This window comes from Argopecten irradians, chromosome 13 (genome assembly GCF_041381155.1).
Source record: "Argopecten irradians isolate NY chromosome 13, Ai_NY, whole genome shotgun sequence".
Taxonomy (NCBI): Eukaryota; Metazoa; Mollusca; class Bivalvia; order Pectinida; family Pectinidae; genus Argopecten; species Argopecten irradians.
The window spans coordinates 13,650,610-13,667,730 of NC_091146.1; the positions used below are offsets into that span (position 1 = coordinate 13,650,610).

The window sequence follows — 17,121 nt, forward strand, 5'->3', positions numbered from 1 at the left end:
TGATAATGACGTTATAATAAGTGACTGTTACAATGATAATGACGTTATAATAAGTGACTGTTACAATGATAATGACGTTATAATAAGTGACTGTTACAATGTTATAATGACTGTTATAATAATGACGTTATAATAAGTGACTGTTACAATGATAATGACGTTATAATAAGCGACTGTTACAATGATAATGACGTTATAATAAGTGACTGTTACAATGATAATGACGTTATAATAAGTGACTGTTACAATGATAATGACGTTATAATAAGTGACTGTTACAATGATAATGACGTTATAATAATGTGACTGTTACAATGATAATGACGTTATAATAAGTGACTGTTACAATGATAATGACGTTATAATAAGTGACTGTTACAATGATAATGACGTTATAATAAGTGACTGTTACAATGATAATGACGTTATAATAAGTGACTGTTACAATGATAATGACGTTATAATAAGTGACTGTTACAATGATAATGACGTTATAATAAGTGACTGTTACAATGATAATGACGTTATAATAAGTGACTGTTACAATGATAATGACGTTATAATAAGTGACTGTTACAATGATAATGACGTTATAATAAGACTGTTACAATGATAATGACGTATAATTAATATAATAAGAGACTGTTACAATGATAATGACGTTATAATAAGCGACTGTTACAATGATAATGACGTTTATAATAAGCGACTGTTACAATGATAATGACGTTATAATAAGTGACTGTTACAATGATAATGACGTTATAATAAGCGACTGTTACAATGATAATGACGTTTATAATAAGTGACTGTTACAATGATAATGACGTTATAATAAGTGACTGTTACAATGATAATGACGTTATAATAAGTGACTGTTACAATGATAATGACGTTATAATAAGCGACTGTTACAATGATAATGACGTTATAATAAGTGACTGTTACAATGATAATGACGTTATAATAAGTGACTGTTACAATGATAATGACGTTATAATAAGTGACTGTTACAATGATAATGACGTTATAATAAGTGACTGTTACAATGATAATGACGTTATAATAAGTGACTGTTACAATGATAATGACGTTATAATAAGTGACTGTTACAATGATAATGACGTTATAATAAGTGACTGTTACAATGATAATGACGTTATAATAAGTGACTGTTACAATGATAATGACGTTATGATAAGTGACTGTTACAATGATAATGACGTTATAATAAGTGACTGTTACAATGATAATGACGTTATAATAAGTGACTGTTACAATGATAATGACGTTATAATAAGTGACTGTTACAATGATAATGACGTTATAATAAGTGACTGTTACAATGATAATGACGTTATAATAATAAGTGACTGTTACAATGATAATGACGTTATAATAAGTGACTGTTACAATGATAATGACGTTATAATAAGTGACTGTTACAATGATAATGACGTTATAATAAGTGACTGTTACAATGATAATGACGTTATAATAAGTGACTGTTACAATGATAATGACGTTATAATAAGTGACTGTTACAATGATAATGACGTTATAATAAGTGACTGTTACAATGATAATGACGTTATAATAAGTGACTGTTACAATGATAATGACGTTATAATAAGTGACTGTTACAATGATAATGACGTTATAATAAGTGACTGTTACAATGATAATGACGTTATAATAAGTGACTGTTACAATGATAATGACGTTATAATAAGTGACTGTTACAATGATAATGACGTTATAATAAGTGACTGTTACAATGATAATGACGTTATAATAAGTGACTGTTACAATGATAATGACGTTAGTTATAATAAGTGACTGTTACAATGATAATGACGTTATAATAAGTGACTGTTACAATGATAATGACGTTATAATAAGTGACTGTTACAATGATAATGACGATAATATAATAATGTGACTGTTACAATGATAATGACGTTATAATAAGCGACTGTTACAATGATAATGACGTTATAATAAGTGACTGTTACAATGATAATGACGTTATAATAAGTGACTGTTACAATGATAATGACGTTATAATAAGTGACTGTTACAATGATAATGACGTTATAATAAGTGACTGTTACAATGATAATGACGTTATAATGGACTGTTACAATGATATGACGTTATATAAGTGACTGTTACAATGATAATGACGTTATAATAAGTGACTGTTACAATGATAATGACGTTATAATAAGTGACTGTTACAATGATAATGACGTTATAATAAGTGACTGTTACAATGATAATGACGTTATAATAAGTGACTGTTACAATGATAATGACGTTATAATAAGTGACTGTTACAATGATAATGACGTTATAATAAGTGACTGTTACAATGATAATGACGTTATAATAAGTGACTGTTACAATGATAATGACGTTATAATAAGTGACTGTTACAATGATAATGACGTTATAATAAGCGACTGTTACAATGATAATGACGTTATAATAAGTGACTGTTACAATGATAATGACGTTATAATAAGCGACTGTTACAATGATAATGACGTTATAATAAGTGACTGTTACAATGATAATGACGTTATAATAAGTGACTGTTACAATGATAATGACGTTATGATAATAAGTGACTGTTACAATGATAATGACGTTATAATAAGTGACTGTTACAATGATAATGACGTTATAATAAGTGACTGTTACAATGATAATGACGTTATAATAAGTGACTGTTACAATGATAATGACGTTATAATAAGTGACTGTTACAATGATAATGACGTTATAATAAGTGACTGTTACATGATAATGACGTTATAATAAGTGACTGTTACAATGTTAATGACGTTATAATAAGTGACTGTTATAATGATAATGACGTTATAATAAGTGACTGTTACAATGATAATGACGTTATAATAAGTGACTGTTACAATGATAATGACGTTATAATAAGTGACTGTTACAATGATAATGACGTTATAATAAGTGACTGTTACAATGATAATGACGTTATAATAAGTGACTGTTACAATGATAATGACGTTATAATAAGCGACTGTTACAATGATAATGACGTTATAATAAGTGACTGTTACAATGATAATGACGTTATAATAAGTGACTGTTACAATGTAATGACGTTATAATAAGCGACTGTTACAATGAAATGACGTTATAATAAGCGACTGTTACAATGATAATGACGTTATAATAAGTGACTGTTACAATGATAATGACGTTATTTATGATGTTAAGTGACTGTTACCTTGATAATGACGTTATATTTAAGCGACTGTTACAATGATAATGACGTTATAATAAGCGACTGTTACAATGATAATGACGTTATAATAAGTGACTGTTATAATTATAATGACGTTGTTATAAGCAATGAAAATGATGTTATATTTACATTCTGAGTGTTTCGTCACTATATGAATCAACCGACTGACGAAAACAAACATTTGCCTATAAATACACTATGAATACAACGATTCTCGTGCATCGATCAGCTGATTTCAAACATCACGCCAGTTTCATATAAAAATAGTCCCCCACAGTATTTTAATACATAATATTTAATGTGTTGTTTCTTGATATAGAATCAAGTAAGGTGTACTCTAATAAGTCAATCAAATCTTATTTTTACTATATTTGTCGATCAGGATGCATGAGTTTTGTTGTTCATAGCTGACTGAGTAGGAGACATGAGTTTTGTTGTTCATAGCTGACTGAGTAGGAGACATGAGTTTTGTTGTTCATAGCTGACTGAGTAGGAGACATGAGTTTTGTTGTTCACAGCTGACTGAGTAGGAGGCATGATGTTTGTTGTTCACAGCTGACTGAGTAGGAGACATGAGGTTTGTTGTTCACAGCTAACTGAGTAGGAGACATGATGTTTGTTGTTCATAGCTGACTGAGTAGGAGACATGAGTTTTGTTGTTCATAGCTGACTTAGTAGGAGACATGAGTTTTGTTGTTCATAGCTGACTGAGTAGGAGGCATGATGTTTGTTCTTCATAGCTAACTAAGCAAGATTATCCACACTGTAGTTAGATGAATGACAGTACGTACCACAATGTGATGAACACTCGATCTGACTATGTACGTTCTGCTCTACAGTCAAAACGTCAACATCGTAGTCAGTAATAGGCACGTGAGTTAGGGTCAAGGTCGAGGAGTTTATCTAATTTTTAACATGTCATTCAGAAATCCATTGACAGATTCACAGAACTTATTATGTAAGCTTGCCTTTTATGTGAAAGCAATGCCAAGTGCAAGGCCTTTACTAAGAGGTCGTGTGGGTTGTTAGCGGAGACTTCGAGGCCACATCATCATTTAATTCCCCCAACTACAACAGGAAAAGATGGGATTTACATATTACTTGAATGGTACTTTCCAATTTTCTGACTATACCTAGGTGTAGAGCAAATATTTAGAGCTTTGAATAGACAGTGCTGGAAGCTTGGATTTAGGTTTTGACGCTTTCTTTGGCAGATATTGTATTGTATTTCAGTGGTCTTCAAATTGGCGTAGCTTATCCAATATCAACGACATTACATTTTCAAACAATGATTATGCTCCACCAGGCATTAGTTGAGATTATCAATAGCTCTACTTCCCGTTCTTTTAATGTGATGTCTTTGATCCGTTCTTTGATTCTATATTGCATTAGAAAGAACATTCAGAGAAGATCTGTACATGTTAATTGGAAGGACAATTGCTTTGCTGATGCATTGTCACGATTTCAGTGGTCCAGGTTTAAGAACTTGGCGCCCCAGGCAGATCAACCCCAATAGTTATCTTCCAGACATTTCGGAGCAGTTTAAAAGCAAATTTGATGATTTGATATCTGTCTCCATCGGTCATAATAGAAAAGTCTTATAAACCAAATTTAAACATATTTTAATCCTTCATCGAGGACACTAACCTGTCAAACAATTGCCCCATCCTTTGAGTCACATATTGAACGTTATCATGTGTATGGCCGATAGAGATATGTCCCCTGCCTCAATGACCACCTACCTAGCAAGCTTGATTTTTTTATGTGGAAAGTTCTATTGATTTGTACGACCGAAACTCTTGATTGTAGCTATACTTAGTCTAAATTCTTAGTCTTAATTCTTCTGATCAGCTTTCTTCAAAGCAGTTTTGGTTTCTGAAGAGGGGGGGGGGTAATTAGCAGTAATATAGCAGGATATTGTAGATAGTTATCTTCTATACAGGCTAAGGTTAAAAGAAATATACAACCCATTCATTAAAATTCATTCATTAAGGATAGGAACAGCTACAGAGACAGGGAACAGAGGCTTATCAGCTCTTAGGACATTGGAGGTCTCATACTTCCAAGCTCTATATCAGTTTACCAGAGTCTTGCACGCTTCATGTTCGTTTGTTTTATTCAATTAATTCAGTCACACTAAATCTTGAGCATCTGTTCTCCTTGGTCTTACATTTTTCATGTTTAGTTTTCACACAGGTCTCGGAAATGGGAGAACAGTCTATGCTCCTGATTAACTGTGTGGCTAATGATCTAAGAACGTATCTGCTGCCAATAGTACGCGTGTACGAGTCAACATCGTAGTGGCAACGCTTGCGTTGGATTATGGCGGTAATTACTTCAAATACCCCGATAATCATTGCATTGGAAAAAACGTATTTCTGAAGTTGATTCAGGATGGTATAGAAAGAATGCTATTTGAGTGTGTGTTGGGGGGTGGGGGTGGAGGATATTTTTTGTTAACATGGGTATTTATTGACGTCCTCTTGTTTACATGGGAGGTCATTGACGCCCTCTTGTTTACATGGGAGTTATTGACGTCCTCTTGTTTACATGGGAGGTCATTGACGCCCTCTTGTTTACATGGGAGTTATTGACGTCCTCTTGTTTACATGGGTATTTATTGACGTCCTCTTGTTTACATGGGAGGTCATTGACGTCCTCTTGTTTACATTGGAGTTTGACGTCCTCTTGTTTACATTGGAGGTCATTGACGTCCTCTTGTTTACATGGGAGTTATTGACGTCCTCTTGTTTACATTGGAGTCATTGACGTCCTCTTGTTTACATTGGAGGTCATTGACGTCCTCTTGTTTACATGGGAGATTATTAACGCCCTCTTGCTTATATGGGAAGTTATTGACGTCCTCTTGTTTACATGGGAACTTATTGACGTCCCTAGAAAATAAACATCGTGGTCATTTTGAGTTTTAATGCATTTAATAGTTTTTATACAGAATAAAGGGTATTGAATGTTCGTATTGCTGCAGCACTACTCAAAGACATATTGTAATTTTAAGAGAAATTTATTTCAAGTATATACACGTGCAACGAATAAGCAGAATTTCTATATACAATATACATTTTCCTAAAAGACCTTATTTAAACAAAAGTATTTCAATTTCAAAAATGACTTTTGTTAAAGTTTTGTTTTTACAGAACTCATTTAATTTTGAAATAAAATTATATTTTGCTTTATTGATTTGAAAACAATTTGCTTTCTCATATTAACCAATACAGTAAAACAAAACGTATCAAATATGTTGATAATATGATAAAACTTAGACAAAACATACATCGAGTATTTGCTGTGATTCCATGTAATAGTGCCAGGTTTTATAAAACATGGGAAATCGTTTAAACGATATAAATACGTAGACTACCAAGTACATATACTGTATATACATTGTCAGGTAAATATATATGGAAAACTGTATCTGTTATGGACGTACGGTTATATGATTCAACAAATATAAAATCAATATAAATATATAAATAAACAAAGGCATGCCATATTTCCCGAGGGCGTAGCCCAAGGGAAATATTACTTGCCGCGGGTAAACTACGCGTCATGTCTCCCAACTGTCAGGGCAATACATTATTTATTATACCGAAAACAATTAAGTTGTTCTCGCGCCAGAATACAAGTCTAAAGTATAAGCTAGAATTTAAATTGTTTGCTCAAATACTGTTAGGCTAACATTACAGTTATTATTAAATAATGAGTTAGACCTACCGTATCTTTCAGCCAAAATCAACTCCCCTCAGCATGTTACATCATATAAACATTACATCGAGTGTAATTGTGTTATCTGTATCTTTTTTCATCAGAATATATCTAATTACCTCGGTCAAAGGCAGGCGGAAGCATCATCTGCCATCAATTTTGTTTGTTATTGGAATACCTCGGAGAGTTCCGTTACACGAACGACAACTGTTGTTAAACGTGCGAAGGGCTCCGCATGAAGGAAACATGATTTTTTAACATGACGTTCAGAGCGCGGGATAACACGATATTTTGTCGCCCTCACACGTGACGCCTCTCGACCAATCAGCGACTGTGACTCATCGGTGAGGTATAATAAGATATTTTTTCGCCCTCACACGTAATGTTTCTTAACCCATCAACAGGTGTGATTTATTGGTGAGGTATAATGATATTTTTTCTCTTCTTTCTAGCCTGACTGTTGTCTCCATGGCGTTTTAATTGACACAACTTCACTTTTAGCCTTCGTTTGAGCGTTCGCCACAGTGTGCAAGTCTCTGGGTTCTGCCCCTTGGCCGAGACGCCATAATATATAAAAATGGTACATGTGATTTCTGCTCGTGTTTAGCGTTCAGCATAAAGCGTGTGGGACGACTGGTTAGTCAGTTGTCAGTATAATGTGACCGATGGGTTGTGCTTGTACTTTGTCTCTCGTCAGTAGGATGGCGCTATAAAAAGGTTAAGAGTTCCACTATCGCAAGCAGACACAACACGAATATACCGTTGACTCCTAAATCATCCACACACCTCCACACAATGCACCCAAGGGAGACGGTCCTTAAATGACAATGGCTGTTAATATGATATTTGTGTGGTTACCTAATACACCAAACTTAAGTGTAACATAGCAATATAATGAGTTCCATGATGATACAACCATGTAGTCACTACTGCCGATCGAATACGATATATATGTTATTGTTTGTAAAGTGATAAATATTTACATAAAATTTTGATGTATCAAAAGATGAAAATGAGATATTTTCAATATAAATCATCAATATGGACATAACAAATGGTCTTTCAGACAGGAAAGGGATTACTCTGCCACAATTAAAACGTTATACATAACCTCGGTCGTTCCCTGGAGCATGGTGCACGATCTCATAGAATATGTAAACAACGTTAGACTCAATGTCACATGTCATTCAAATATAGTACATAACCATCAATATAGATATGCCCTGTAATACATATTAAAGCGCACTACTACTAAGATGACAATATTTATAAACAAGTAATAAAAAGTTCTGTTACCAATGTGTTTGGTAAATAACTTATCACTGTGTGATAGCGTACCTCAAATCCCGGGAATCAAACAGGAAATATTAAAATGTTCTTTGTTGATGTTGATGCCATTGGCTCCAGCTTAAAAACGTTTAATTCGAAAATAAAAACAAATATTTGTTTGCGGATATTTGTCTGTTATTCCAAAAGCGGATTCCCCGAAGTACTTTTCTGAAGACAAACAGGCTGTGATGGTGTCTACAGTTTGACACATGTGTACATCAACTCAATGAGTCCACTGAAAACACTATGTAGTAACATTGATGATAGTGTCTATGGATCAATATCTGTTGTAGTAACTGCTGTTGGTGAGCCCCAATAACTTGTCATGGACGTTTGACCTTCCTCAGAAGGTCCTTGACGACCTTACCCAGATCGTGTATATCCTTAAACTGATCAGAATCAGGATGGACCATTGGGAAAACTGCATTTTTCACCCGCTGTAAATAAACACAAACAAATAACATGCTAATTAGTGTGTTGGTAACATATCATCATAATATCTTCCTATTTATAAAACAGCCACTTATCTAAAAACTCGAGCCTATGCTGTGTTGAATTGAGAGTATGCAAATGTTCGATAAAATTTGTTAAAACACATTTGAAATTGACATTACGTCACGAAACATTAATATTTGTTTCAGAGTACATTATCATTTCTGCCGTGAATGACTGCTGTCACATTGCAATATGGATATGGATATCACAATTCCTTCCGATCCAAGATATCAGCATATTAAACGGCAGTATAAACAATTCAATGTCTTAAAACTCTCTAATCGAGGAAAGTGTTTAATAATATTACATATATAGATAAGGATAAAACAGCTATTCTTACGTTATCTTTCACAGATATTTCGATAACATCTGTAGAAATGCTACCGTGGACGAGACCTTGTTTATGAAGGTAGGCGAGACTCTGAGACACATGACGGATGATGCGGAATGCATCCGATGTCAGTAGTTCTGTTCCTGGGCTACTCAGGTAATCCGTAAGGGTCGTGTTTTTCCCTTTCTTAGCTCGAAATGTTCTCATAACGTCCATAACCATGTTTGTGATCTCCGTGTCTAGACAGCAAGTAAAAAATAATGAAAAATATAATACACTAATTTAACTGTATACGTGGACTCACCGTTCACAATCGCCAATCCATTAATCGTAATATATGTATTGTAAAGTTATGTTCATGTCCTTATGTTCTATGGATTAATTTATATTTCCCGAAAACTATGTTAATATGGACAATATATGAGTTTTAGGTGGAAACAATATTGTTAACATCACACTTATCAATTGTTACTAGCCAGTTACACGACCCCTGAACTTACCCGATTTTGTACTCCTAGCACCAACTTGTAAGCTGTGTCGATTCTTTAAAATGAGAAAAAGGAAATGCGTGAAATTTGATAATGAATATCTGCTTTAATGCCATTTAAACATGGATTGTGATATCTTGAAATGAAACACAGAACAAAATATACTAGATTCTCCTCTGCGGACACAACGCAAACAATATTTAACAATGATAATTTATCATTTTACAAAATGTAATTTTCCTTTGGTAGTGCGATCTGTACCCATTCCTCATAAGGCATAGTGTCAGTACATGGAAAGTCGGATTAAGTAGGTCAGTCGGGAATGTCGGATGTGGTAGGTTAGTATAGGGAATGTCGGATGTGGTAGGTCAGTATAGGGAATGTCGGATGTGGTAGGTCAGTCGGGAATGTCGAATGTGGTAGGTTAGTACAGGGAATGTCGGATGTGGTAGGTCAGTATAGGGAATGTCGGATGTGGTAGGTCAGTCGGGAATGTCGGATGTGGTAGGTCAGTACAGGGAATGTCGGATGTGGTAGGTCAGTCGGGAATGTCGGATGTGGTAGGTCAGTATAGGGAATGTCGGATGTGGTAGGTCAGTCGGGAATGTCAGTACAGGGAATGTCGGATGTGGTAGGTCAGTACAGGGAATGTCGGATGTGGTAGGTCAGTACAGGGAATGTCGGATGTGGTAGGTCAGTATAGGGAATGTCGGATGTGGTAGGTCAGTACAGGGAATGTCGGATGTGGTAGGTCAGTACAGGGTATGTCGGATGTGGTAGGTCAGTACAGGGAATGTCGGATGTGGTAGGTCAGTCGGGAATGTCGGATGTGGTAGGGTAGGATGTGGAGTCAGTACAGGGAATGTCGGATGTGGTAGGTCAGTCGGATGTGGTAGGTCAGTACAGGGGTCGGATGTGGTAGGTCAGTACAGGGAATGTCGGATGTGGTAGGTCAGTACAGGGTATGTTGGATGTGGTAGGTCAGTACAGGGAATGTCGGATGTGGTAGGTCAGTACAGGGAATGTCGGATGTGGCAGGTCAGTACAGGGAATATGATGGATGTGGTAGGTCAGTACAGGGAATGTCGGATGTGGTGTGGCAGGTCAGTACAGGGAATGTCGGATGTGGTAGGTCAGTACAGGGATTATTGGATGTGGTAGGTCAGTACAGGGAATGTCGGATGTGGTAGGTCAGTACAGGGAATATTGGATGTGGTAGGTCAGTACAGGGAATGTCGGATGTGGTAGGTCAGTACAGGGAATGTCGGATGTGGTAGGTCAGTACAGGGAATATTGGATGTGGTAGGTCAGTACAGGGAATGTCGGATGTGGTAGGTCAGTACAGGGAATGTTGGATGTGGTAGGTCAGTACAGGGAATGTTGGATGTGGTAGGTCAGTACAGGGAATATTGGATGTGGTAGGTCAGTACAGGGAATATTGGATGTGGTAGGTCAGTACAGGGAATGTCGGATGTGGTAGGTCAGTATAGGGAATGTCGGATGTGGCAGGTCAGTACAGGGTATGTTGGATGTGGTAGGTGGTCAGTACAGGGTATGTTGGATGTGGTAGGTCAGTACAGGGTATGTCGGATGTGGTAGGTCAGTACAGGGAATGTTGGATGTGTTAGGTCAGTACAGGGTATGTCGGATGTGGTAAGTCAGTACAGGGAATGTTGGATGTGGTAGGTCAGTACAGGGAATGTTGGATGTGGTAGGTCAGTACAGGGTATGTTGGATGTGTTAGGTCAGTACAGGGTATGTCGGATGTGGTAGGTCAGTACAGGGAATGTCGGATGCGGTAGGTCAGTACGTGGAATGTCGGATGTGGTAGGCCAATAAGAAAATGTTTGATGTGAACGGTCAGCACAGCAAATGTTGGATGTGGTAGGTAAATTCAGGGAATGCTGGAAGTGGTAGATCAGTTCTGGGAATATCGGATGTGGTAGGTCAGTACAGGTAATGTCAGAAACTGTAGGTCAGTACAGAAAATGTCGAATGTTGTGGGTAACTATAAGTAATATCGGATGTGGTAGGTCAGTACAGGAAATGTTAGATGTGTTAAGTTAGTAAAATAATGTTGGAATTAGTCCGCTCTTAATTTGATTATCATTAATAATTTAATTATCATTTAATTCTTTTCCGAGCACTGACACACAACGCCGGTTTTCGTGCACTGACATATGATGCCTCTTTATCATCTATAGAAGTGGAGACCGTTCTTTGTTTCCTGATGTTCGCGAATGTGTAAAGGAGAGGATGTAGTGCCGAGTTGATTGGTAGCACCAGAACCATTATCCAGGCGTACACCTCCCCCGACAACGTACCTCCAAACCAAGTCCATATACCTATGATAGAAGTCAGATAAACATCAATTAAGGTCTCTTTAAAACAAGCCTGTGGGACCTACCATATACATAAAATGATACCACTGTGTTCCCCGCTCATCGATCTATTGGCATCCCTCCTTAACAATTACTATATTCTAGTCATTGTACACAATACAACCTCAATTAACTTAGTCAGTCTAAAAATAAAAAAAAGAGAAACAAACTAAAACAATTGAGATGTCCAATCCATTTAACATCTGGCCGTTGGCCATACGATTAAAATCATTAGCTACAGAGGCAGTGTTATTACACGTTGTTAAGTTGAAGATTTGTAAGATTAATCCTATGGAAGGATGCTCCTAAATTGGTGCCCTGATCAAATTTACAACTTTTACGGTAGACCGTCCCTTCTGGTTTCCTCTCAAGGATTTCGTTCATTCTTTGATATTTTGATTTTAGGTATACACTGATCAGAAAAACCGCATAAAAATCATGTGTTACCGGGTTAAATTTTCTTCCAGGGTTACTTTAAGATATGTTCTAATGACTTAATATTCCGGATTTTAAGGATTTTTAAATAAATAATATTTCCTATCTGTAACATCCCTTAACATATAAATAATATTCCCGTAACATGTTCATACCTTCAGTAGGTGATATAGAATTCATAACTATATCAAATAAGCTCAGTTTTCCACAATAAAACGAAATATCGTTATTTTAAAATTAAATCCGGACCCATTTTTAGTGCAAAATTGCATCAAAATAGTCATGTTTTCTTTTTTTCTGAAAAAATGATCTCAAGAAAAATCGATTTTTTATAATTTCCATGAAGATTGGCTTATTTGGAATAAGAAAAGCCAATAAAAAATATACCTCACCGCATTATTTTTCAAAATATGACCGATTTGCTTCCTAATACCCCTTAAATTTTGGCCTCAAAATGTTAAAAATAGTCGATTCCGTAGCACTTTTCAACGTTTTATGTTATTCATTTACCCTTCTATATTTATTATATTATTGGAGCATACCAGATAACACAATAATTACATATCATTTATATTTATTATATAAAATATAACAAACCAGTTTGCAAGCTACATGTAGGCCTGACCTCAAACTTTCAAAAAGAGTCTAATTCAGCAGAAAATACATCAGCTTTTTCTGAGACAAATATTTTGCTTTGTGTGATACTGTATAAAAATGGATTATTTTCCGTTATAGCACCTTTCAAATTATCAGTAAAGATTTTAACAAAAAATAAAATGAAAATATTTTCCAGCAATTCTATTTCCGTATTTTGTTTTTCCGTTTCCAGACGAAAATTAGTATACTGGTATCTTACGAAGAGCTCGAAACTCAAATGTTTCCATTCAAAACACCACTAACGTCCTTCGGCATCCATATACTGTGTAAATTTATTTCTATTCTGCAAAAAGACAGGTATACAATTATAATGATAACGGTCATTCATTTGCTAGACTCTACTACTGACGTTTTTCATTTTGGGTCCCCGTAAATCCATGTGTATTCCATCTGATTAAACTATATTTACCGATGGTCACACCTTTAGATTGATACAATTCAAGTAAACACTCGAAAAGGTTCTACACGAAATACTTGCTCGAATGCCGATTTCAGAAGCGAGTTGTAATAAATGGGTACGGAGAAATAAAATACGTTTGCCGGGATCCGGATAGAGACGTTACAAACGTATGACGTCACAGAAGGGACGGTCTACATTTCGATGAAGTGCACGCAATCTTGAACATTCATGAGTCCGATCGTTGGCCAATGAAAACACTTGATTTGACTATTAGATTTCGGATGTAGAATGTTGAGCCAACCTCACGCAACCAATCAATCGACAAAAATATACAAACAATGGCAATGACCATTTTGACTTACCTAGAACACCTATGGGAAACCAACAGAAGAAATCTGTAGCTACTACTGCTGTCAGGGTCCGTGCTACAGCGATATCCCGGGCCTGTTTAGTTGTCGTGTTCCTCAATGAGCGGTGGGTTTTGCTTTTTTTGTAAATTACAACTTGGCAAATCGCTATCACCAGGAAAATAGCAAGATTGAGACACACAAAAATAGCTCTGGAATATTCAGAGCCAGGAGTGGCTGTATCTGATAACGGGAGTGCAAGACAGACGCCAGAGGTACTGTAAAATGTCCCTTTGAAGTAATCCCTGGAGGTTACAACAGGGAGGATTGCCAACAAGATGGAAATGACCCAGATGATGACAGAGGTTACTACAGCAGAGTTCTTCGAAAATCGTCGTAATGAGAATGGGAATACAATGGTCAGATTTCTGTCAAGTGTTATCAACAAAATGAGGAAAGTTGAAGCTTCACTTGAAATGGTTGAAATAATCCCACTAACTGTGCATAGTAAACTGTGTCTCCAGCTTTTCTCTTCCCAGACATAACTCCCTCTGAAGGCTGCATCAGCAACGCCGATGCTCATCATATATATCCCCATCAAGATGTCGGAGAAACTCAAATTTATTACGAAGATGGAGTAACTCTTTGTTAGGTTTGGCCTGTCGTACTTAAATCGATAAACTATTACAAATACATTCCCAAGTAGTGCGGTTAGGCCAATAATCCACAGAGCAATTCGCAACAAGAACTCTCGGATAAGGTCAGTGCAGGAAGAGATGTTGTCACGTGGTGCAAAACAGTTGGGATCAGTAACCGAGACAGGTTTAACACAACAAAGTGTGAATGAGTCAACATACAGAGAGGTCAGGCTAGATAAACCTCTGAACATATGTTTGGACAACTGTATCTGATTATAACGTAAATCCAGGGTCTTCACATAAGCTAAATTGTTAAATGTATCCTGGTGCAATGTTTGAATTTGGTTGAAGCTGAGGTTCAAGTGTAAAAGATGATCGCATTCGACAAATACATTGGATGGAAGAGTGTGAAGATGGGATCCTATCAGACTGAATTCCTCTAGAAAATGTAATCCTGAAAATGCATTATCTTCGAGGATGACAATTGGATTATTATTTACATAGAGATTTTGTAAAACCGGAAGCATCGAGAATGAACCTTTCTTAATAGTGGTAATGTCGTTATAGCTAAGGTCAAGTGTTCGTAGAGAAATCAGATGTGATAGCACGCAAATGTTGTCGACAAAAAGTGATCTAATTTCACAATGTTGCATGGAAAGAAAGAAAATCGCCGGGAACGCCAGTGGTAGATGTCCTGTCCAATCTGAAAGATTTGCCTGCACACTCAACCCCTTGATTGTCTTTGGAAGTTCACTAAATAAATTAGTGTTGTTGACCTTGTCCTGTACACATTGGAAAATTAGCCCTTGACAAGAACAGCTCTCTGGACATGTGACATCACAATTTCGCTCATCATCAGCTTCTGGACAATGGGCGACTCCGTCACAAACCTGATCTAGTGGCACACATGCTTTAGTGGTGCGGCATCGAAAATACCCCGGGCAGGTGAAGGTGTCTGTTAATTGAATCAAAATTAAAGTTTATATATATATATATTACTGATTCCTATTTCCACGATGTCCTACACCAGTCGCCGTGGTAAATTACAATCGATAACGATTATAATTACCACAAACTTGGCGGTAACATCGTGTCCATAAACACACACGGTAAACGTACTTATTTTCGCACATTAAAATTTTCACGGAAAAAAATGTAAAAGCGCAGATACACATTAACGCAATAATCAGATTTAATACCGGAAATACCATTTTTCAAAAAAGTAGCGCTGCACATGAAGTAGCATATAAAGCAGTAATAAAAATAAAACCCCCGTTAAAATAAGTACTTTACAGTATTAGTTTTCCTAAATTAGGTTGTCAGTCTCTAGTTTTGAAAACAATTTTACCTTCATATTGATTGTTACATTCATGACGATGACTCTAAGAAACACGCAACGTTCATCTTTACGTTACACATCATGTGGCAACTTTGACAGAATTTCCACTTCTGTCGAAGTGAACTAAGTAAGCTAACAAGAAAGTAAATATGTAACACCGATAACGGATCGAGTATAAAACCATACAAAAAAGTATGTCATTGGTTTAATTACCAGTCTCCATATCAAGACATTGTTTGCCAATATGTATGTTCACGATTGGTGTTATGATAAGTTGCTCTAGTAGTTTAATGTTCATGTTGCGAATTAATTAGAAGACAATGGTAAGTGATCTATTACATGTATGTTTCTCATCTGCTTTATTAAAAAAAGTGCTCAGAGAAAGATGATTTTCGTAATTTTAAGCTTCCACACAAAACGTTTTGAAGTGTTAATTTATAAGCAAATATGTAAAAAATGATTTACGTAGTTGACAGAAGAACAAATCGACATTGTATGCTGGCAAACTTGTACCCTTATTGGCATACACTTCTGAGAATAACAAATGCCATAACAAAATTTCAGTAAATATATATTACGAGGAATTCCAATAGCTCATCTCGTCATCAGCTATTAAACAGTAAATTTGAAAAGCATACATAAATTCAACTCATATTGAAAAAAATCAAATGTGAAATTCTACACACAAAATTCAGAAAATAAACAGAAAATAAATGATTGGTGCAGTTGTTATACATAACTGAATGCGGTGTATACAAACCACATTGTCGTTCATCTTCGCTATTTGGACAGTGGGGAACCTCATCGCACAAAAACCGCGAAGGCACACAATAGGAATCGAGACATTTCATAAAATTCTTTGGACAAGAAAATGTTTCTGAAAGTAGAGAAACATATATAAATAATATGACAAATTATTTGCCCGTACTGTTAATATTACTTACATATACATTATATACATTACATAGTTACGAACACGCTAACATCGAATTTTAAAACGTAGTACATTGTAATTTCCATTCCCCTGATATGGTTCTTATAGCGAACTATGCTTATAACCGTGTTTATTGTATTTATATACACTATATTGACACTGGTTTATATTTTGAATAGCGATCGACAGATCCCCGAGCATTGCTTTATTGTACAGTTATTATTATTAATATTTTTTCTGAACCATTATGACCCACTGTTCACAAATCAAAATGTAAACATTGCATAAAGTGGGATGAACTTCCGGTTATGACGTCATCAAGATAGCCGCCATCT

General features: G+C 35.7%; 1 protein-coding gene across 1 annotated transcript; it reads right to left on the reverse strand.

Moving 5' to 3' along the window:
- Positions 1-8,664: 8,664 nt before the first annotated feature.
- Positions 8,665-16,724, reverse strand: LOC138305615 (G-protein coupled receptor GRL101-like). Its single transcript, XM_069245915.1, has 6 exons — positions 16,613-16,724; positions 13,891-15,468; positions 11,870-12,000; positions 9,668-9,710; positions 9,177-9,406; positions 8,665-8,778 (listed from the first exon to the last, which is right to left on the reverse strand). Exons 1-6 carry the CDS (start codon positions 16,701-16,703, stop codon positions 8,665-8,667), a joined length of 2,187 nt encoding a protein of 728 aa, XP_069102016.1. The 5' UTR covers positions 16,704-16,724.
- Positions 16,725-17,121: the final 397 nt, after the last annotated feature.

Bases quoted from the DNA above. Each gene is read 5' to 3' on its own strand.
- LOC138305615 (XM_069245915.1), bottom strand. From the start codon at position 16,703: ATGAAATGTCTCGATTCCTATTGTGTGCCTTCGCGGTTTTTGTGCGAT. The intron at 15,469-16,612 runs GTTTGTATACAC...TTCAATTAACAG, and splicing joins CGAAGATGAACGACAATGTG to ACACCTTCACCTGCCCGGGG. The intron at 12,001-13,890 runs GTAAGTCAAAAT...CTTCTATCATAG, and splicing joins GTTTCCCATAGGTGTTCTAG to GTATATGGACTTGGTTTGGA.